The sequence below is a fragment of the Alosa pseudoharengus genome, unplaced genomic scaffold (genome assembly GCF_046254945.1).
Source record: "Alosa pseudoharengus isolate Yale_2024_CS ecotype anadromous, Long Island Sound unplaced genomic scaffold, YU_APseudo_1.1 YU_APseudo_1.1_scf_4, whole genome shotgun sequence".
Classification (NCBI taxonomy): Eukaryota; Metazoa; Chordata; class Actinopteri; order Clupeiformes; family Clupeidae; genus Alosa; species Alosa pseudoharengus.
The window spans coordinates 43,741,909-43,764,305 of NW_027468774.1; the positions used below are offsets into that span (position 1 = coordinate 43,741,909).

The 22,397-nt window shown below is 41.8% G+C and overlaps 1 protein-coding gene across 1 annotated transcript; it reads right to left on the reverse strand.

Annotated features, from left to right (window-relative positions):
* Positions 1-5,654: 5,654 nt before the first annotated feature.
* Positions 5,655-22,371, reverse strand: slc25a10a (solute carrier family 25 member 10a). Its single transcript, XM_076267196.1, has 11 exons — positions 22,282-22,371; positions 21,658-21,777; positions 8,601-8,715; positions 8,422-8,470; positions 8,188-8,229; positions 8,021-8,064; positions 7,453-7,523; positions 7,224-7,316; positions 6,893-6,970; positions 6,025-6,081; positions 5,655-5,889 (listed from the first exon to the last, which is right to left on the reverse strand). The coding sequence occupies exons 1-11, from the start codon at positions 22,369-22,371 to the stop codon at positions 5,782-5,784; spliced, it is 867 nt and encodes a 288-aa protein (XP_076123311.1). The 3' UTR covers positions 5,655-5,781.
* Positions 22,372-22,397: the final 26 nt, after the last annotated feature.

A 22,397-nucleotide genomic window follows, 5' to 3' on the forward strand; every position in this document is an offset into this window, starting at 1 on the left:
TGGAACATTCTATAAGTGATATTTCTGATATATAAGATATCTCTCCTCATGCTATTCATATAGGTGTGAAGTGGGTGTGAGTAGGTGTGTCTGATACCAAGTGAAGAGCCAACCAAGTGGGATTGTTCTTGGCGCCATTTTGTTCTTTGTTTAAAACATTTAAAAGTAACTAAACTGCAATGTTTGTCAGATCAGATTTTGGATTGTCAGACTAAGGATGTAGAGCGGAAGAGAGGAGTTGGCTACAGGCCAACCTAGGCCTTTCAGGCCTGGGATAGGCCTACATAGACCATAGACCTTTTTTGTACCCTCTCAGCTTGTAACAGAATAAACCTGATTCCTGAGTTTTCCTGAAGTTCGCCAGTCTAAGATTAATATTAAGTAATTATTCACTACAATTACTTTCATGGAGGTTCCACCGAGATAATATACTTTTGTCGCTGATTCTAAGACGCCGCAGTTTTTTTTCTTTTTCTCATCGCTCTGGTGACAGCTCCCAAGTTAAGGACGCTTTTTATCTGCATTTCTTCTTTGGTGATGAACGAAGGTGGATCTGTAAATCCGGGCGGTTCCTACTAACCACAGTTTGGAATGGGCGTTAAGATATCGGAAAAGGCATTCTGAGTGAGTAGACATTTTGGCAAAACCGTAACTTAATAGTGGACACAAAATTGTGCTTCCCCGATTTTGGCAATATTTTGGCAAAACCGTAATTTAATAGTGGACATAAATTTGTGCTTCCCCGATTTTGGCAAAACGTCGCACAAGACGAATTAATCCATATTTTGTAAAGCGTCGATATATGTGTTGGATTGAAGTCCAATGGTGCCTCTTTATTGTATATAAAGAGTAAATAGATTAGCGAGTGTGCTAGGCAGCTCAGTATTAAACACGGTGGTTCGTGTGCAATCTATTTTTTGCGGGTAACGGGTACGTTGGCCAGGACCCAAAAAGCTACGTAGTTTATGCCCCTTTGTGTTTACAGAACATTTTATTCCTTCATTACCAAAACAGAATATTAGACAGAACTGGGTGCTGCCCTTTTTTTTTTTTTTTTATCACCAAGAGCGTATGAGCGGCTAGAATCCAAAGTGTTAAGCTATTAACACTAGTCTTGTTTTGTTTTTGAATAGATGTGGTGTTTTGTTTTACATCTGAATCCAGGATTTTTGTCGTAATCTTTTTCAAGTGTGCAAACAGCATAAGCTCAAACAGCATAAGCTCAAGAGAGCATGGTTAGGCCTCTTTTAAGTACGCCTGAGCTAACTAGCTGCCGCTAGGGGCGTCTAGATGTCTTTGTGAGCTAATATGAGCTAACTGAAAAGGCTTGACTAAACTTCTTTTGTTTTTTTAAGCAGGAAATTCTTCCTGCAGCCCGTTTAAAGTTGTCCTCCAGCTCCATGGAGCTGTGTGTGTCTGTGTGTCCAGTATGAATGAATGCGCGTGTGGGCCGGCCCTGTGTGTGTGAAATTTGTTTATTTCTTTATATGTGTTTGTTTCCATTTTTTGTTTCAAGTCCTTCTTTGTTTTCTTGGGTCAAAAGTGTTCCCACCTTTTGCTATCTTATCTCACTGCCTTTGTTCTAGCATCACTGTATACTATAACCAACCCCCCAGCTTCTCCCCCATGGACACAAAAGGAACTTCACTGGGGAGATATGAACCTAAGAGGAGTGATAATGGGAAACCATTGTTGATTTCAACCATTTTCTTTCTTTCATTTGAGGGACATCTTTTGGGGTTAACATGTTAAGACATATTTTTTATTTTTGCTTGTATGCCAATATGATTGTATTCATACCCACAACTTGAGTTTCTTTCTGTTTGAAATTACCTTTTATTTGTTTTTAGTTTGTATTTTTTTGTTATAGTTAAGAAACTATAAAAAGGGGGAGATAGATGGTATTGACTTGAAATACCATCTAAGTTTACTGGTTTTATTGCTCAAATGGTCATTTTTTAAATGCCTACTGTTTTGTTTTACTGACCCTCACTTCTAATGCAAAATCTCTTTAAAAGACATGCAGGGGTACCCTACCCACGTGAGTCTGTGGATTATTTTTCTTTTAAACATCTAAACTTAACCAAAGTTTATTTATTTTCTTTATATTGGCTTTTTGCCAATAGATGCAAATGTGTAGTCTCTGTTTGGAGATAAATAGCCCTGCTATGTTAGAAGACCCATGCTGTAGGTGTGACTGTCTCCAATTGAGAAACTGAATACATTAGCATACTGTTGTTGACTTGTGAATCTGCATTCACGAGACACTGTTTGACTCTGTTTACACTCATGCTAATGTCTCTCAAAGTTGTTGTGAATCCACTCTCCAGAATCTCTTTCATGCCAGAAGGGACAAAGGGAGGTGTGACATGCCTTTGTCTTCGACTACCACTAAGCAAACATATCAGAAGATCCTTTCAAGATGGCGAATGGCTCCACCAACCAGGCTCAGCTACCACGCCAGAGCAGCAGCCGTGGAGACCAGGCCATGCCACTGGACGAGCTTGATGGACCAGACAACTCTGCCCTGGGCTCAGGTACAGCCAGCAGCAGCGGTGGGGGCCAGGCCAGTCATGAGACGAGACTGGACGAGACTCAGGAACCACAGGTCCAACGGAACCTGTGGCAGAAGCAACTGCCATGACTCTGGAAGCAACAAAACTGGACTGACTGAAAGCAACGAAAGGGGGTGCCGAAAGCAGCATCGCACTCCGCATCATCAAAGACACTCATGGCCCATTGTTCATGTGGACATATTTGGACTGACACAAGGGTGCACGCCGAACGCGGCCTGCATGCACACCCTTTGCACTCGCATACACTTACACTGAAACAATGCAGACACATTCAAGTTTCATAAGAGGACCCTTCTTCAACGGAAGAGAAACGCAAGAAAGGATGTATGCTGAACGCTGCTTTCCTTGCTCACGCACACACTTACATTGATTATGGACTGATTATGGACTTTATAAAAAAAAAAAACAACAACAAAATTTTGTACAATTGTTCAAGAAGGCTCATGTTATGGAATCTTATTTTAAACTTCAAGTCATTCAGACTTGAAAAGGGGGAATTGATAGCAATAAAATTTATGGATAATAATTTAACTTCAAGACTACTTTTAGTTAGCCATGTAACCCTTCATGGTTTTAAACAAAGACCCCATCCCCTCCCCCAATGGAATGCTAATGTGCTGGTTTAAGGCCTATCACTTACACAAGACAAAGGATGCTTCCTTGATATAATGTATCCATGTATCATGAAATGTAAATGTATTCATGTCTGGTATCATTTTGATAGTCTCATTACAAGGATTGTGAGAATGTTTGGAACATTCTATAAGTGATATTTCTGATATATAAGATATCTCTCCTCATGCTATTCATTTAGGTGTGAAGTGGGTGTGAGTAGGTGTGTCTGATACCAAGTGAAGAGCCAAACAAGTGGGATTGTTCTTGGCGCCATTTTGTTCTTTGTTTAAAACATTTAAAAGTAACTAAACTGCAATGTTTGTCAGATCAGATTTTGGATTGTCAGACTAAGGATGTAGAGCGGAAGAGAGGAGTTGGCTACAGGCCAACCTAGGCCTTTCAGGCCTGGGATAGGCCTACATAGACCATAGACCTTTTTTGTACCCTCTCAGCTTGTAACAGAATAAACCTGATTCCTGAGTTTTCCTGAAGTTCGCCAGTCTAAGATTAATATTAAGTAATTATTCACTACAATTACTTTCACAGTGCAGTAATAAAAAGTAATCAGGTAAACAGCTAAAGTGCGAATGCTAGACAGGAGGTGTAGTTTTGTTCAGCAGTGTTACAGCCTCTAGAAAGAAGCTGTACCTGAGCCTGCTGGTGCGGGAGCGCAGACGGGAGTAGACTAAAAAGACCATGGTTTGGGTGGGTGGCATCCTTGACAATGGATTTGGCTTTGTTTGTACAGTGTTTGATATGTGTCATGGATGGAGGGGAGTTGGGAGCAGTCCTTTGGGCAGATTTCACTACTCTTTGTAGTGCCTTGCGTTCAGCAGCGTTGCAGTTGCTGTACCATACAGAGATGCAGTTAGTGAGTATGCTCTCAATGGTACAACAGTAGAAGTCAGTTAGAATCCTAGGACATAGGTGTGCTTTCTTCAGGGTTCATAGAAAGTGAAGGCACTTCACCAGACAGGAGGAGTTAAGAGACCAAGAAAGATTTTCAGTGATGTGTGACCCAAAGAAATTATAGCTAGACACACGTTCCACCTCAGCACCGCTGATGTGGAGAGGGATGTGTGCCCTGCTCTGGGCTCTCCTGAAATCCACAATGATCTCCTTGGTCTTCTGGGTATTGAGTGCCAGGTTATTGTTTTGGCACCACAAAGGTAGGTGCTGAACCTCCTCTCTATATGCTGTTTCATCCTCTTCTCTGATCAGGCCCACCACTGGCAGACCGCTTATCCTCTTTACTTTCAGGTGTTCTCCACATTTGCATCCACATCTTTAACATGAGTGCCCTCTTCAAGAGAAGTTATATCCTTTGCCATGAGCATGCATGTAGCATATCATCAACCATTCATTGCTGGGAGGAGAGGTCCAATTTCATCATTAAGGCACTGCTGGGAACTAAAAGAAACACATTAAATGGAGAGTTTCCAACATGTTTAAAACAACTAATTAACTAATTAAATTCAACCTTAAAACAACGAAGGTTGTGTGTTGCGCCGAGTTGGATGGTTCACTCATGAGAAAATGATTTAGGGATCACTTTTATTAGGCTACAGGCTAACCAAGATAATCACATAAGGATTTCTGTGGGCTAACTGTAGAGTAGGTCTAAAAATCATGAGTTGCAAACTAGAGGTTTTGAGAAAAAAATCTCCCCCATAGCCTGCCCGTCCCCTGTGGAAACATCCTAAGCTGGAGCCAGCTTCTCTTCATTCTGAGGCAATCCCTTGTGCTGCAAAGGCCTATTTCACAGCTTAACACTGCCCCCTAGAGGGATGTCGGGGCATTGGCAGAACACGAGGCCAACATGAAGCTTATGAATTGCATCTGCGACAAATAAAGCATCAATGGGCTGTCAATATTAACTATATTCTACTTACAAAAGTTCTTCATATGGTTTAAGGTGCAAAACACAATAGTTATTTTATTATTAAATAAACTCAACACACAAGTTTAATAGGCAAAGCCAAATAACACATTAAAAGGATGTGAAGAGCATACTTTGGGTGAGGCAGGCTATTTTCAACAGACTACTTCAATAATGACAATTAAAGAGTTCCAGTCTCACATTTAATCCAGCAACATAGTCAATGATCTCAAAAAGCATAATGTTTTTCAAAAAACACATTTCCTTTCCCTGATCCCTTAAGATTGAGTTACCCAAGCAGTGCAGCCCAACACATCCTAAATATCATTGTGAAACATCATTAATATCAGTGCATGTAACAGGACGAAACAGGCAGTCAACAGTGGTCTTCATGAAATGCACAAACATCTTTCAACTTATCCAACTGCCTCACCATAGCCTCTTAAAAAACTGACACCATTAGATAAACATTACTATATGCATCCCAAATAGTGAAGATTGATAATGTATGATAATGAAGCAGAGATCCATAGCGGTTTCCCCAAAGTATAGTAGTGGCACATGTGGCACTAGTCTCGGCTATGTCCATGGCTATGTCCGTTTATGAATAGAAAGTGGACCAACAGGGCAGAGTCTGTCTTCCGTGGAAAAGGCAGGTCCAGCTGGACCCCAAGTGTCCACAGAGCTGAGGATGAGGGTGAGGATGAGCGCTCACGTCGAGGTTATGACCCTGATCCCAAAACGCGCACGCAGCTGCTCCAGGAAGATGAAAGTGAGCACGGTCTGAGGGATCAGTCGGATTGCAGCCGGAACAAGACCCTGAGGAGAGGAAGCATGCTTAATCCCAGCCTGACCATAAGCAAGTACAGACCGAAATGAACAGAAAAGCAGAAACAAAGGGACTGAAATGAGAAGTGTAGGATGTGGTCAAAATATGTAGTCAGAAATAGAAACCTTGTAAAAAGCCCTTGGTCCCAGTTTCGCAGTGTCCAGCAGACAGTGGACCACCCCCTGGAAGTTCAATACATGGTTCAAGATTCTAGAAATTGTATTTACCATTTGTACAGTTCGATGCATAGGCAAGAGTTTTGTGAAGAGCTGTATCTTAAAGGTACAGTATACTATGCAGTTTCAGGTATTTTTCAGCCAATTTGATGGTAAACAAACTTGTAATAGGCAAATCGTTCACCTAGCACAGCTATACAGCATAGACGTAGAGAGTCCCTACCGAGAAAACCAGCCATGCAACGTCCAAGAGCGGCGCCCTGCCAAATTTCGTGAGAATCATACCTTTACCATAGATATAGCTCTTTGGAGATAGTTTTTGCCTGTTGTTAATCCTTCACCTTTACAGTAAAAGCATTTGCATTGTGTACAGGGGGGATAAGTTGCGAGACGTTTGCTAATTACAATAGCAGAGTAACATATAAATACATCGCGACTCTAGAGGGAGCTCTACACACTACCTAAACCTGCATAGTATACCTTTAAGGAAAATACATCAAAATTCTCTGATTGTGGCTTCTTAAACTTTAATATTTTCAGCTTTACCTACTCCTCCATGACCGTGAAAAAAATATCTTTGGTATGTGGACAAAACAAGGCATTTTTTTCTGGCATTTTGTCGATCAAACAACTAATCGAGAAAAATAATCGGCAGATTAATCAACTATGAAAATGATCGTTATTTACAGTCCTAAAATAAATGTGAGTCATTTCAATGTGTCAAACATACAGGTCATTCAGATTTTCAGATAGGATAGGCCCGTATCATACTAGCAAATTGTGATCTAAAAAGGATTGAGTGCGCATACACACTTACTCCATATTCCCCTTTTGAGTTCATCAGTCTAGTCTTCAGCACATCCAGAGGCTGGCAGAGAATAGTAGCGCAGCCGCCCTGCAGGAAAAAATATTTTTCTTCAAGAATATTACTTATTTAACTATGAAGATTAATAATATGAATACGGGTGTGGTCATACAAGAAATCAGGGCGTATGACAAACTGAAATCACCATTTAGTTCTTATGTTATGAGATCGTCCTACTGGCCATGGTACACCCAAGTATTTCCATCTTTCATGTTCAGTACTTTTAAATTCAAAACAAAAAAATTTAGCACAGTTGCTATTAAGTGGAAGCCTGCTGACTTACGGCTATGAGGCTGGCCAGGAAGTGTGTGACAATGTTATCGCTCATCATTCCCGAGCCCAAAACCAGCTGTTTGGCCTGGTCATAACACGAGAGCTGCGTAGACCAAAACAAACAATAGTAACAATGTTAAACGATGGAGACAATGGTGAACAGGACTGTTTAATAAACATCTTTCTACTTAACTAATAAAACCAGCCTTGATGTACTCGAGTAAACAGTAAGTCCTCACCTGTCCAACGGTGACAAGAGCGCCTCTACTGGAGGCCATGGTGGCCCCTGAGAACAGCTTCCTCATGCCCTCTAAGAGAAAAACAGCAATACATTCACTGAGAATATATATATACTCTTTTGATCCCGTGAGGGAAATTTGGTCTCTGCATTTATCCCAATCCGTGAAATAGTGGAACACACTCAGCACACAGTGAACACACAGTGAGGTGAAGCACACACTAATCCCGGCACAGTGAGCTGCCTGCAACAACAGCGGCACTCTGGGAGCAGTGAGGGGTTAGGTGCCTTGCTCAAGGGCACTTCAGCCGTGCCTATTGGTCAGGGCTCGAACCGGCAAACCCTTCGGTTACAAGTAAGCGCTAACCAGTAGGCCACGGCTGCCCCAAACAACAAGACAGAGTTTGAACAAAGTTGCAGTAGCGTCAGACCAGACGCTAACTAAACAATGTTTGCAGTTAGCGGCTGAGTGCATGTGTTTTCTTTCCCAGCTAACTTAAAGATGAACTAAATTTAAAAAAGTTCTGAAAAAGTTGACATTTTCACCCTAACCTCATTTTTAGTCATACCTTCTCTCCAGACTCGAAAAAGGCCATCCAGTGCATGAGCATAGCTGAAGGATAAACCAATTTAACAAATATGTTAAGTTTTTTTTTTTTTTTCAGAATACATATTTAAAGACAAGTGGTCCAGTTGTCAAGTTAGTTACTTGTCAAAATGTCATTTCAAGACTTACTTTCTCCTGAGCTTTGGTGGCAGTTTAACATCATTTTGCATCCTGTAACATGAAGCAATAAAAATGGCTAATTAAATATCATTGCAATTGGTATTGTCCCAACTATACATCTTGTATACACTGGTATAACTCACAATATCAATATACTGCCCAGCCTTATAATCAATTTAAAAAAAATGAATGAAAGAAAGAATGAAGCTTGCTCTTGGATGTGATGCCATTATATCAACTTACCTTACATTAACCATGTCTGCAGGTGTACCAACAAAACCCCCAGTCAGTCCTGTAAGGGACAAAGAACGTGGAGACAAAGGAGGAATGACTGACATGAAGTTTCAGTTGTCTCACATCAGAAAATGGTTTGTTATGGAAGTATGTACTCCACTACTGAGTTTACTCCAGGTCCAGCATACCTCCGACAGCAGCTAAAAGAACCTTCTGGTAGAAGGGCATGGGTCTTCCGGTCTCACTGCCCATCATGTCACGTACGGTCTCATAGATTGCAAAGCGCGTCAGGGAGTAGGTGAGCTGGGTAAGGGGAAGACAGTGCTCGTTAATTTACTCAATCACTGATGATGAATTTTGTGATGATCACTGAGCTGTTTAGGGTTCCCAACTATTAAGGCCTTAGCACATAGCGGCCGACATAAGTGCACTGACACTTGCTACACACATCAGTGGCGTCATTTTTAACTGGCAAGCATTGGACATCTTGTGTATTGGAATCTAATGTGACCAAATGTCGAAAGCATGGGAGAAAGAGGCGAACCCAGCACGGTAGACCTGGGGTCGAACTTAACAGAACTCTTCAGCAGATTTGTAAGTGGGGAAAACGAAAAATTCTATAAAAACCAATCATATCCAAGAAACGCATCAATGCATCTTGCAGTTGGAGGAGGAAACTTATCTATAGCCAAAACTTTGGCTCTCACCAGTCGCACCTGACCTTGCTCGACCACCTTGCCCAGGTAGACCACAGTGGCTTGGGCAAACTCGCATTTCTTAAGGCTCACTGAAATTCACTGCCACCAAATACGAGCCGGATGTTGCTGCCAGGTGTCAGCCAGAGGAGGCTCCTTCATTGAGGAAAGGGAGGAACACCCTCCCTAAAGGTATATAAAATATATATAAAGTAAATTACTAATCTGATAAATTACTGTTAAAATTACTATTTGAACACTTTGAATGAACAAAATCATTCCCATAGGTCAAAATGCCAAATGGTCAAAATGCCACCCCCTATCGCAATTGAAAATTACTGTATGGAGGAGCTTCCTCCTCAAGCCCCTCATTGAAGTCCATTATAAACGCCTCAGACCCCAGCGGCTCGTGAATCACGTCGTTTTCAATGGCCAAGGGAGGTAGCTCCTCCGTACAGTAATTTTCAATTGCGATAGGGGGTGCTGTTTTTAGTGGCAACGGTGAACTAAGGAGCAGCTAGCTGCTCTGCAAGCAAGAACGTTATCTGCAGTCATACCACTAAGAATCTTGTGTTTAACGGAAAGCTTGTTTTTTTGCTCCTGAAATAAACAGTACAATGGAATCAGAGGACAATGTCCATCTTTTATAAATTCAAATACAGTGCAACGGTTAGGATCAAAGCAGGAAGACCAGTTACAAAAATGAAGGATGGTAAGGCTAGTGTAGGCTACTGAATGCTACCAGAGAATGTCTAATAAGGGGAGAACCGCCACTCTCGGGAAGCTTCCGGTTTCTGAACTGGTTGCAGTTCCTTTTCTGGTTCCACATGAGGGCGCTCACGAATAAGTGCAGAATGAATGGAGGGCTGTGGAGCTGTACCCCTCAAATCCACTTTTCTCGGGATATAATTTTTTGGCCAGAAATTTGAATGTTGCATGCGAAAGAGAGGGCAGAGAAAATACACACCGCTGAGTATTATATTTTTTGAGTCACTTATTTGTTCCAAAAAGCCTTTCAAATGTGTCAATGACGTCATTCATTAGCAGAAAGCTAGTGAGTTGTGGGCAACAACGACCCAACCTGTAAGAAATCGAAAGGACGTAAGTACTCGTTCATTCAACTTTTGACCTATAATCCATATTGATCTTGCAGAAACCACAATCAAATCTTCGATTTTTCAAGGACAACCAGGTTAAAGAGACACATTTAGCCGTCTAGCTCCATAGTCCCCCATTGTTTTTGCACTTATTCGTGATTCGTGATTAGCGGAACTGCAGCAGATTGCAGGTATAATGTTAAGAGTTAATAGGGAGTGATCCGGCTCTCCGTTAACGGGCTCTGATGCTACGTATAGTAGAGCGGCTACAGGAAAAATCGTGCAAATTATGATACAAGCGTGGAATTCGGCAGGTACAGTATGTCCTCAAGACCAATACAATCAAATCTACCTGATTGGCCACTTGAAATGGTGCCCATTTTCCAAGATGGCCGCCAAAAAAGACCCCAGAAATTGATTTATTGCTCAGAATTGACCAAAGATATTATGATACAAGCATGAAATTAGGCATGTATGTGCTCAAGAACAATACAATAAAATCTGCCTGATTTGCCATTTTTAATGGTGGCCATTTTCCAAAATGGCCACCATGAAAAACTCTAAAAATTGATTTGTTGTACAGAATTGACAAAGGAAATTATGATACAGCCATGAAATTTGGCAGGTATGTGCTAAAAAAAAACAATACAATCAAATCTACCTGACTCGCCACTTAAAATGGAAGCCATTTTACTATATGGCCGCCAAAAGACTGAATTTAGCCCAGAAGTGAGCAAGAAAATGATGATACAAGTATGTAATTTTGTGTGTTTGTGCTAAAGAGCAATATAATCAAATCCACCTCATTTGCAACTTGAAAATGTAATATGGCAGCCATTTTTAAAGATGGCCACCAAATAAGACACTAGAACTTCATTAATTGCAATTAATTTAGCAGATGTGGCCCAAATCAATGTTAACATTCACTACATTTCTGTTTCCTTCTATGATGAAGTCATTGGAAATTCAATCAAGCAAAAAATCAAGCAAAAAGGCACATAACTGAGATTCAGTGTTTCACAAATGAACTATGTACAAAGACTACAAACCCTGGAAGGGCTAAATTAGAAGAGAGCGTATGCAACAGCATCAGGCCTGACAGAGCAGTGCACCAACTTGCCTATCTAAAATACGACTGTACAACCAGAGCATGTTTTTTTTTTTTTTTTGGTAACTGTAACAAGGCAAAAAACTCGGATGCCAAGAAGAACAATATGGCAGTAAGTATCTCAGCATGGAAAAATAACAGTCCATTTCACAGCAAATGTGAGCAATTTTTCAATTGTGTTTTTAAGAAAACACCATCAACATTTTACCCTTTGGAATTAATTGAGTCACTGTAACAGTGCTCTACATCTACTATTCACATGTGCAACCACATAGTGCTGTGCACAAAAGCCCCAAACGGAAGCACTTGCATCTATGGGTTAAACATTTTTTCACGTCCGGTTGCTGTGGAGCCCAGAAAGCCTCTGCACACTCAGGGGACCAGTCCTGAGGGCAGAGCTTCCTCCTCTGCACAGGTCTACTCACACCTTTACCCCTGCGTGGTCGCTTAGACCCACCTGTAAGTGCAAAAAGTGGCCTCGCAATCACAGAACAGTTTTCAATTAAATGCTGGTAGTAAACCACCATGCCTAAAAAGGAGCGGATCTTGCTTGCAGATGGCGTGACGCCATCAGCCTCCATCAAATCTGACTGTGAAACATTCACAATAGCCTCAACCTTATCTGGATCACTAGCCACGCCATCCTGAGAAATGATATGCCCTAAAAACTTCACAGATCTCCTAAGAAAATTGCACTTAGCAGGCGACAGCTTCAAGTTGTGCTCTTTATGCCGTTCAAACACCATGCGTAAGCGCTGCAAACTTTCCCCTTCAGACCTGCCAAATACAAGGACATCGTCCAAATAGCACAGGAGAGTTAAGAAATTTTGATCGCCAAAGACAGAGAGCATCATCCTCATAAATTTAGCTGGGCTATTGCAAAGGCCCTGAGGGAGCCGGTTATATTCATGCAACCCTAATGGCGATGAAAAGGCTGTATATTTCTTGTCATCCTCATGTAACGGCACATTGTAATAACCTGACGTGAGAATCATGGTGGAGAAAAACACATTGCCACCTAAAGCTGCAAGGACATCAGCCTGGTGGGGGAGTGGGTGGGCGTCTTTCACAGTGCGCGCATTAAGCCACCTAAAGTCAGTGCATATCCGCAGGTCTCCGTTTTTCTTCCACACCAGCACCAGTGGAGAAGCGTACTCACTACTAGACTTTCTAATAATTTCCTTCTCCTCCATCTCATCCAAAGTCTCTTTCAACCTCTGGTAGTGGGCCGGGGACAATCTGCGATATGGCAATCTGAATGGATGGTCATCAGTCAACCTAATCCTGTGGCAGAACCCATGCGCCTCACCACAGTCAAGATGGTGACGAGAAAAGACAGACTCATATTCTTTTATTAGGTCAACTAACTTATCCTTCCAATAAGAGGAGACCTGACAACTGTCAATGGGTATAGCACCCAGTCCAAGACCCTGCAGCAAAGAGTCACCATTAGCAACACTGCTGCCAAGATCACTCTTGACAGATAAGCTGCCATGAGAGCCACCTGCACTCACTTTAGCTGCATGCTGCGAAACAAAGTCCTGATCAAAATTCTCCAGTGCAACGCATGGATATACATCAGCTACCTTCGCATTTTTGCGTAAGGTTACTGCAGCTGACGTGGGATTAAAAACCTTGACTGGAAGCCACCCGACTCTCCACATCGGAGAGACAACACGCCCTACTAGCATCTGCCTATTAATACAGCGCGAAGTGCTGGGCTCCACAGCAGCCGTCACGTCCAGAGCGAAAAAAGCGAATTCATGACAAAGCTTCTTCAATGACCTTGGCTACTTGGTAGCTGAGGTTGTTTCTGGTGTACACGCATCTTTTGTTTAACATCGAGAAAACCATGAATTGCCGTTATTATCATATTAGTGTCATTATATTATTAGCATGTCATAACCATTTTATTTGTTGGGGGGTGGCATCACGCAACGCCCTCCACTGACATTAAGAACTGGCATTATTAGCATGTTATCACCATGCTATTTGTGTGTCATAAGTGGCTTATTTGTCATTGTGGAACATTTTTAATATCTGTATCACTTCATCATCTATGGAAACATATTTAAGGAGAGCGAACAATTATTTACACCACATTTGCAATTTGCACATTTGAAATTTGCAAATTTCTCGGGTCTTTTTGGACGCCATCTTGGAAAATGGCCAGCATTTCAAGTAGCAAATCAAGTGGATTTGATTGTATTGGTCTTGATCACATCCATGCCAAATTTCATGCGTCCATCATAATTTGCTTTGACAATTCTGTGCAATAAATCAATTTCTAGGGTCTTTTTTGGCAGCCATCTTGAAAAATGGCCACCATTTCAAGTGGCCAATCAGGTAGATTTCATTGTATTGCTCTTGAGCACATACATGTTGAGTTTCGTGCTTGTATCATAATTTGCTAGGTCAATTCTATGCAATAAATCAATTTCTGGGGTCTTTTTTGGCGCCCATCTTGGAAAATGGCCGCCATTTCAAGTGGCCAATCAGGTAGATTTGATTGTATTGGTCTTAAGCACATACATGTTGAATTTCATGCTTGTATCATAATTTGCTAGGTCAATTCTATGCAATAAATCAATTTCTGGAGTCTTTTTTGGTGGCCATCTTGGAAAATGGCCACCATTTCAAGTGGCCAATCAGGTAGATTTGATTGTATTGGTCATAAGCACATACCTACCAAGTTTCATGCTTGTATCATAATTTGCACGATTCTTGCCAAATTGGCCTTGTAGCCGCTCTACTAGTAGTATGACAAATAGCCTAGCCTACTCATGACTAACTGGTAACGTTAGCACTGGTCTGTCACAAACGTGGACAGTTCAGGGATTTGGTGATAAAACATTTTCGGATAGTTATGCGTTGTTATAATCATCCAAGTTATGCCTCAACTAAACAATTGTTGTTAATATGTTCTTGTTTTCACCGTTCTAACTGTATCTTTGGATGGTTACATTGTTAATGAATGTTTCAGACCATGATGCATTCCTTTAATGACGTCTTCAATAACATTTGCCTTTCGAGTATAAATTCCCACTTAGCTAGCTATTACAACCTGTCTTTAAATTATAGCAATTTGGCTTTAAAAACATTAGCATGTTACAAATAACCACATTTAAGGTCTGTTTTTAATGGTAAATAGTTACATGGTTTTATAAAACAAGTGTCTATTTTTAGTATTATAGACTTTTTTGCAAATGTATTACATTGAGCAAAACCTCCAGACTTTCCATAATTTTGCACATCTGGAAACAGTACTTCATAACTAGACCTACATATCTTCCCTGACTTCCCAGACCTAAATTTATTTACATTTACATTTATTCATTTAGCACTATTTGGGGTTAAGTGCCTTGCTCAAATGCACAATGGTGGAAGCCAACAACTTTTCTGGCTGCTGCATGCTAGCCTAGCTCCTTAGGTCAGACCCCCCCCCCTCCCTAAGACTGACAGCATTTATTGCACAACATTGGCAGTTAAAATGCTACATAGTACATACTGCTGCTATAAATGTGTCTGGGTAGGCGGCCTACATACTCGTTCACATATGCCACCAACACCATCACAACCTCCTCACATTTGCCACTAACACCAATCAAGCAGACATTTCTTCCTCCGTTATTTTTTTAACCACCGGCCACCACTGGTGTCAGCATAGGACACCACATCATACAGATAAACTGCGCGCTCCTCCAACTCGCCAACAAATCTTCATTAGGGCTGTAACGATATGCGATTCGAAACCGAAATCGTGACACTCATATCCACGAACCTTTGTAGGCGGTGTGAAAAGGCAGAACCGCGACACACCCTTTCTAGTGTTTCACGCAGTGCTTTGCAGCTTACGTGGCCGCATAAGCAACGCACATCTCCCGCTTTACTTACCGGTAGCCTACGTTGTCCAAAAATAAATAAATAAATCATAATTTCATACCTCTCATTGTAGACTAGGCCCACAATCGTGGAAGCAAGGACGCATAGAAGACGACTAGCTACATGTAAATTACTATTAAATCTGTAGACAAAGGAAGGTTCTCCGCGCTTCTGTCGTTTAGTGACAATCCGCTGCAACCAGGCCAGGACAGATACTTTAGAGAGAAGGAGAGGGACGCCGGTGCTGCTCAGATGTCTTCTTAATTTTCTTTATTATTTACTAAAAGGTGCAAAACATCATTAACTTTGACTAACGTTTCAATGTGTAGTCACATCTTCATCAGAGTCCTTGGAGGGAATGGGGGGTAAGGCCCTAATAAGGATTATCAACAGGTGTGATCAGGGCCTGAAGTTAACTTTTTTGTCCACCAGCCACTGTGGCAGGTGAATTTTGAAATCCACCTGCCACAGTGGTTTTTTACCAGCCAAAATTATTTTGTGCCCAAAATAAAGGTGAACGACTCTTGAACTTGTACAGAATACACATTACAGTACTCAAGTAAAAGCAAAAAAGTACTTTTTTTGTAGGCCTTGATTTTTATATTTTTGATGGACCTTTAAAGGGATACAAAAGTATCCTTTATGCCTATTTGCTTTTCTCCTCCTCTGTAGGCTAATCATATAGTCAAACATATTTTAAAAGCCCAATTCAAATATATTTTATTTAATATACTTTATCATAGCCAGAATAAATAAGCATTACGTGGCTATGGATTGAAAAGCAGTCTTCCAATACATTGCAGCTGATTCTTCTGCTTTGCATTGCTAGAAGTCAATGTAACCTAAACCACGACAATGTAACCTAAAAACAATGGCTATTTTATGGGTAAACCTATATTTAGGCTAAAATAGCCTAGGCATATCCACTCGGGCAGAGCGACAGAGCAGGCTATCTGTTTTCTCAGCCGACCGTCTCATGTCATGTCCTGCAACATTGAGGCTACATAAATGAATGCTAGGCTTTTTCTAACTTGTATGCTCGATTTCCAGTGCATTTGCTTTGCTTGTAAATTAAGTTGCAGGCCTACTTTCCTTGTCCAATGTGATTGTTGAACGATGCTGGCCAGAAATGAATATACGTGAAAGTTTCCGTGTCATGTCATAGCCTACCTCTAGTCTCGTTGCTACTCTGGCAGCCTCACCAGAAGATGCAGCAACTGTACATCATTGTGTTAACTGAGCTGTTAGTAGGCTGCTTTTATAATCGTGGGCTAACGCATTCTGAAGCCCTGTTTCTTTTCTCCGGGGAGAGGTGCGCTTTTCTCCCTCGAGATACTTTCTCCAATAATAAACTTGTAGGCTACTCGTAACGTAAGGCAATTGAAATGTAGCAGAGTAAAAGAGTAGATTATTGGCTCAAAAATGTACTTGAGTAAGAGTAGAAGTAGGCTACCGTTTTGAAAAAGGAAAGTCGTTTGCCGTTCCTCGAAAAAAAATGTAACGCGTTAGGCTACTACCCACCCCTCGCTTTCTCCGAGCCATAGCCTACAAACGGCAATCTGGACAGTGCATCTCCTTGCTCAGTGTTGTGTTGTCTTATTGGCTACCCGCCAACGTGGCAGGTACATTGACAGTTTCACCGTGCAATGTCGCGCCATGGCATATGTTAAGTTTTGGGTGCGAATGGCGGTCTTGCATTCAGATACCTGTATTTTAAGTTGACCTATATAAGCCAGTCCACAGGGACATTTTAGAAGATACATGTGTGTGGTGTTGCAATTGATAAATGAAGAGATAGAACATTTCTTGCCAGTGCTGGGGTGAGAGAAGCATTTTGCATTGGACGAATTTGAGCATTGTGCACAATTCCCACATTTGTAGAAACCCTGTGGTGGACAGGATAGCCAAGTGGTAGGGAGTGGGGTGGACATGTCCAAGTGGACCAATCTATTGCGGATGCGCGCCTAAATATGAATCTGGGTGGCTCAGCGCAGATATCTTTAAGTGTCGGGTTACTCTTTAACACATGCCAATGTTTGCGAACAATTTTTTATGTGTCCCCCTGCTGGGGTGTAGCAAGTGGAAAAAGATAGCCTAGATGTTGTTTGTGGCTTCGTTTTTTTCTTTAGCAGTGAGGCGCGATCTGTATTCAAAGCCCTGTCCCATGCTTTGTTAATGTCAGTTTGGTCATAACCGCGTTGTTCATAAATTAAAGTCGGTAGTTGTACTACAATTTCTTCTAACTCGCAAGAACTGGCCCACTAGTATGTTGCAAACTAGATGAGGCAGGTGATTACTGTCCGCTCTTAATAAAGTATTCCGACTGAGTGGTTTGCGGTAAATTGTGGATTGTAGGGTGTTGTTCTCGTCCTTAAATATAGTGAGGTCTAAAAAGTCAATGGACTTGTTGTTATGTTCCATAGTGAAAGCAAGATAATCTGTGGTGGAATTGGCATAAGTCAAGAAACTAGTTAGCTCATTGATTGTGCCCTTCCATATCAGAAGGACATCGTCAATGTATCTGCGCCATAATGATATTTTGGAGTAGAAGGGGTTATTTTCAGTGTTGTGGATATATTTTTGTTCCCAATAACCCATCACCAAGCAGGCATATGGAGGTACGTCCCTTGTAGCTGTAAATAAAATTGATCAGAGTATTTAAAGAAATTATTGGAAAGAATAATCTTGATCAAATTTACAAGGAAGTCTGATGGAGGCAACACATCAGCGACACGTTTGGCAAGATAAAATGACATAGCTTGTAGACCTACGAGGTTCGTGTCTAATCGTGGGTCGAAAATCGTGATACAAACCGAATAGTGAGGTTGGTGTATTGTTACAGCCCTACTATTCATGAGTCGCTGAAAAGTGGAAGGAGCAGTCCAAAGCTCATCCTGCTGTACGAATAGAGACTGGATGGTGTAATAAAAGAGGAGATCGCTTGCGCTCGAGGTGTAAGCGGTACTTGATAGTAGTCCTACAAATCAAATTTACTAACAAAACATGCAGCACCAACCTGGTCCACACAGTCTTTTATTCGGGGTAATGGAAAGGAGTCTGGTTTTGTCACCATGTTCACTTTCCTGTAATCAGTACAAAACCAAAAGATGTTATCAGATTTTATGACAAGCATGGCGACGCCCAGCTTGAATAGGATGGCTTAGCCAACCTATTATCAAGAAGGTACTGGACACTGGCCTCCAAACTTTTCTGTTTATCTGGCGCAACACAATAAAACCTCTGCCGAATAGGCTGTGCGTCTCCGATGTCTATGTCGTGCTCTATTAGACTAGTACAGGTTGGTGTGTCTGAAAAAAGTGTGTCTGAAAAAAACAAAAAAAATTTTGTTGGTGTATAGTTTCGTTATGATATGAATTTTTAATATACCGCCATACCGGTGTATTTGATTACACAACGTTCAGAATGCTGCGCCGCGCGACACTGTTTCAGGCGGGACCCTTTTCAATGTTGCACTTCTAAACACGCATGGTGCGACCAAGGGGGCAGGCGAATTCCCGGAAGTAGAAGAATCGACGTAGGCTGGAGGGATCACCTCTCTGCTAACTCCCATAGAAGTCCATTCATTCTAGGATTTTTTTGAAATACCATAACTTCATATAACATATATCCTGTGCCGATATTGTAGCTTCTGTGTAATCTACATAGACACTACAAAGGCAAAACAGACTCCATTACCTCGTCCGTAACGTTGGTTACCCGTAAGAAGAATGGTTAGCTTGTTCGGTTGGAGGGAAGCTAGCTTTGACGTAATCTCTCTTTCGCGCCGTAGGGAGATAACCGTATTATTATGATAAGAAGCTCAGCCCACCTTACTGTCTATGACGGTAACTCATAAGCAAAACCTAGCATACACGACCGTATGTTAAGGTAAAGCATTACACAGAGGCAACCTTATAATAATAAACAAGTAAACCTAATTTTTTTAAAAACGGCACTAATCATTTCAGAGGTTTTCGATGGATTGACTGTAGGTCGGAAAAGTGGAAAGAAGATTAGCTTCAAGGCTATAACTTTTTTGTTTTGTTTTAGCATGACTGTTTTTGAAGATGATCATGTATGGTAGCTTCAACATTAACACGACTTGGTGAGGATGATATTAATAATAATACATAAATAAATGTTTAACTTTGATGACTTTGAAGGCGAAGGAAGTGTGAGAAGAATTTCTGTGTATCTATCATATGAGTTACAAGATTCAGTTCGATGGCTAACGTCACGAAGTTAAGTGTGAGTCTGCGCAGTACTGGGGGGACCAACTGAAAAATCGTTCTATTTGACTCAGTGCCCTCCCATTGAAAACGACGGAGTCTATTCGTCCATTTCTTTTACTGTCTATGGGTGCGACCAGAGAATGTCTGGTTACTTCCGGTTACTGGACTGGTTGCAGTTCCTATTAATTCCATGTGAGGGTGCTCGCAGGCGAGTGCAGAATGAATGGAGGTCTATGGAGCTGTACCCCTCAATATCCTTTTCTCGGGATATAATTTTTTGTCTAGTAATTTGAATGTTGCATTCGAAAGGGGAGGCAAAGAAAATACACACTGCTGAGTATTATATATTAATAAAAGTCACTTAATTGTTCTAAAAAGCCTTTCAAACATGTCAATGACATCATTCATTAGCGCAATGCTAGCGTATTATGGGCAACAATGACCCAACCTGTAAGAAATGAAAAGGACATAAGTACTCGTTCATTCAACTTTAGATCTAAAATCCACATTGAACTTGCATAAACTACAAAATCTGTGATTCTTCCACGACAAGCAGGTGAAAGAGATAAATTTAGCCGTCTGGCTCCATAGACCCATTCAATCTGCGCTCGCCCACGATAACCCCCAGTGGAATTCTAATGGAACTGCAACCAAGTTCGATACAATGGGGCTTAAGTACCAAGGAGTACCAAGGCTCTCCGTAGATGGGCTCTGGTGCGACTGCGGGACAAGGGGGGTAAACAATAGCCAAAGCCTAGCCTAGAAATCTAGACGCAGCCAGGGTAGTCTAGCAACTCTCCGTTGGCTTGCAAGCTGGAAAAATTAAACTTCTATCAGGCCAATTCCATCATGTAGAGAAGGCGACAGTTCTGTGTGAATTCCCTGCTGCTTGAAAACAAAGAAGATGGATGCTGCTGCTGGCGAATAGCGGTCTTTGAATCGTGGCTCGAGTTAAGCTTTTTTTAATTTGGCAAAAGTTTGATCAACTAGCCAACTAGCTCCGCTGGTGGGAAAACGCATGGGACTCAGGAGTTGTAGCGTTATCCTATTGCGTGCAGAGGACATCTTGAAAGACAACCGTTTATCCCGCCCCTCGGATTGAGCGCTGCCAATGGTGAGTTCCCAGACCCTACATCTTGATGTGGGTCTGGTTCGTCAGGCTAGTCAAAGCTCATAGTAAAGCAAATTGTCTCCTCACTAAGTCACACTAAGTCACAGAAAGTTTTATATTTCCTTTTTTAGATTTACTTGAATACTGTGTAATGGGCTTGGACTTGAATCAAAAGTAGGCCTATAATTATTGCAAGTTGCACTAGGCTACTTTTTGTATTGTTTTTATAAAAGATGTTTGTGAAATTTGCACAGTAAAAGTTCTGTATTTTGACTGCAATTGTCTTTGCATTCTGATTCCTTAGAATCATGAGTGGCTACTCTTTGTCAACAGCATCATTTTCTGGGGCCATGCAAACCTGTAGGCTATTACTACTAGTGTGGAATTATTCTACACTCATCATGACCATCCTAAGTCAATCTACTGCAGTAATTCCTTTTTCAACCAGTAGAAAATGCTGAACACCTGATTATGCATGAAAAGAAAATACTGTCATATACAGTGAAACCGAATTTTGAAAAATACTGTGATAGACATTTTTGGTCATACTGCCCAGCACTAGGCGAGAGGTGTGTGTGAGAGAGTGAGCGGGAGATAAAGTGTGTGCTCTCTGTGTGTGTGTCAGAGAGGGCGAGAGGTGTGTGTGTGTAAGGGGCAGAAGTGTGTGTCTGTGTGTGTGTGAGAGAGAGGGGTGTGTGTTTGTGTGACAGAGAGAGAGAGGGCGAGCGCTGCCTGGAAGGCGCTAGGGTTAGACATGGGTTAAGGTTAGGGTTAGGTGCCTTTAAGTTGATGGTGGCAGCGCTGCCTGGAAGACGACGCTGGTGGCTTAAAACATCATCAAGCGTGTGTACGTGAGAGAGGGGGGGGGGTGGTTAGAGGTGTGTGTGTGTGAGTGAGGGCCAGAGGTGTGTGAGTGTGTGAGAGGGAGAGAGAGAGAAGGTGTGTGTGTGTGTGAGAGAAAGAGCTCTGATTTAGGTTCTGGGTCAGAGGTGAGTGAGTGAGAGTGTGAGAGACAGAGATGTTGGCTGTGTGTGTGTGTGTGTGTAAAAGTGAGGCCTGATTTGGGTTCCTGGTTAAAGCAGAGTGTGTGTGAGTGTGTAAGAGAGAGATTTCATCAGACCTGGCGGCACACTGAGGCGCTGAGGCCACTGTAGAGGGCCAGTACGCCATCGCTGCGCACTACGTGGGCGGCCATGCCCACCATCCTGGTCTTCACCTCCTGCTGGGTCTGCAGGAGCACCTTTGGTAGGTCACAAAGAGTGGGGACACTTCTAATACACACAATAACACACACTGAGAAAACACATCACCGCTTATCTACAAATGGTGGAAGTTTGGGATAGCATAATCTATAATGTTGTTCACTGTTTCATACCTAAAGGAAACTCCTGAGGTAGGCAGATAGCCAACATCCTGCAGAGTGTAGGCCTATCACTTACTGTTATGAAATCAACAAGCTGGCACCAATCAATTTAGAGGCATGGACAAAACATTAGTTTTACTCCTATCTGAACAAATTAATTTTGCTAGACAGTTCAACTGTGTAATCCTGCGGTGTGGGATCTGCTTTGCCCTGCTTGCTGAACAGGGCATTAAAGTGAATTTCTATTCTATTATTAGTGGCCCATGTTGCCTATAAGGAATGCCCTCATGGCGTACGTGCCAGTCACTGCGATGGTGCGGCCTGGTCATCTGGCAAGGGCATGTTCTGATAAAACCCTACTTTGTACGTTTGTAACGTTACCTTGATAAGGTCCAGTGGGTGGGTACAGCAAGCAGCGCCGCAAGAGGCAATTCCCCCAAAATACCAACGCGAAATCCGCTGCTCTTGCATGTTGTCAAATGTGTCCCTCGGTGACA

Excerpts from the sequence above, each read along its gene's own strand:
- slc25a10a (XM_076267196.1), bottom strand. The coding sequence starts at position 22,371 with ATGCAAGAGCAGCGGATTTCGCGTTGGTATTTTGGGGGAATTGCCTCT. Across the intron at positions 8,716-21,657 it reads GCGCCTCAGTGTGCCGCCAG|CTCACCTACTCCCTGACGCG; the intron begins GTCTGATGAAAT and ends CCCCTTACCCAG. Across the intron at positions 7,317-7,452 it reads CTCTTGTCACCGTTGGACAG|CTCTCGTGTTATGACCAGGC; the intron begins GTGAGGACTTAC and ends TGGTCTACGCAG.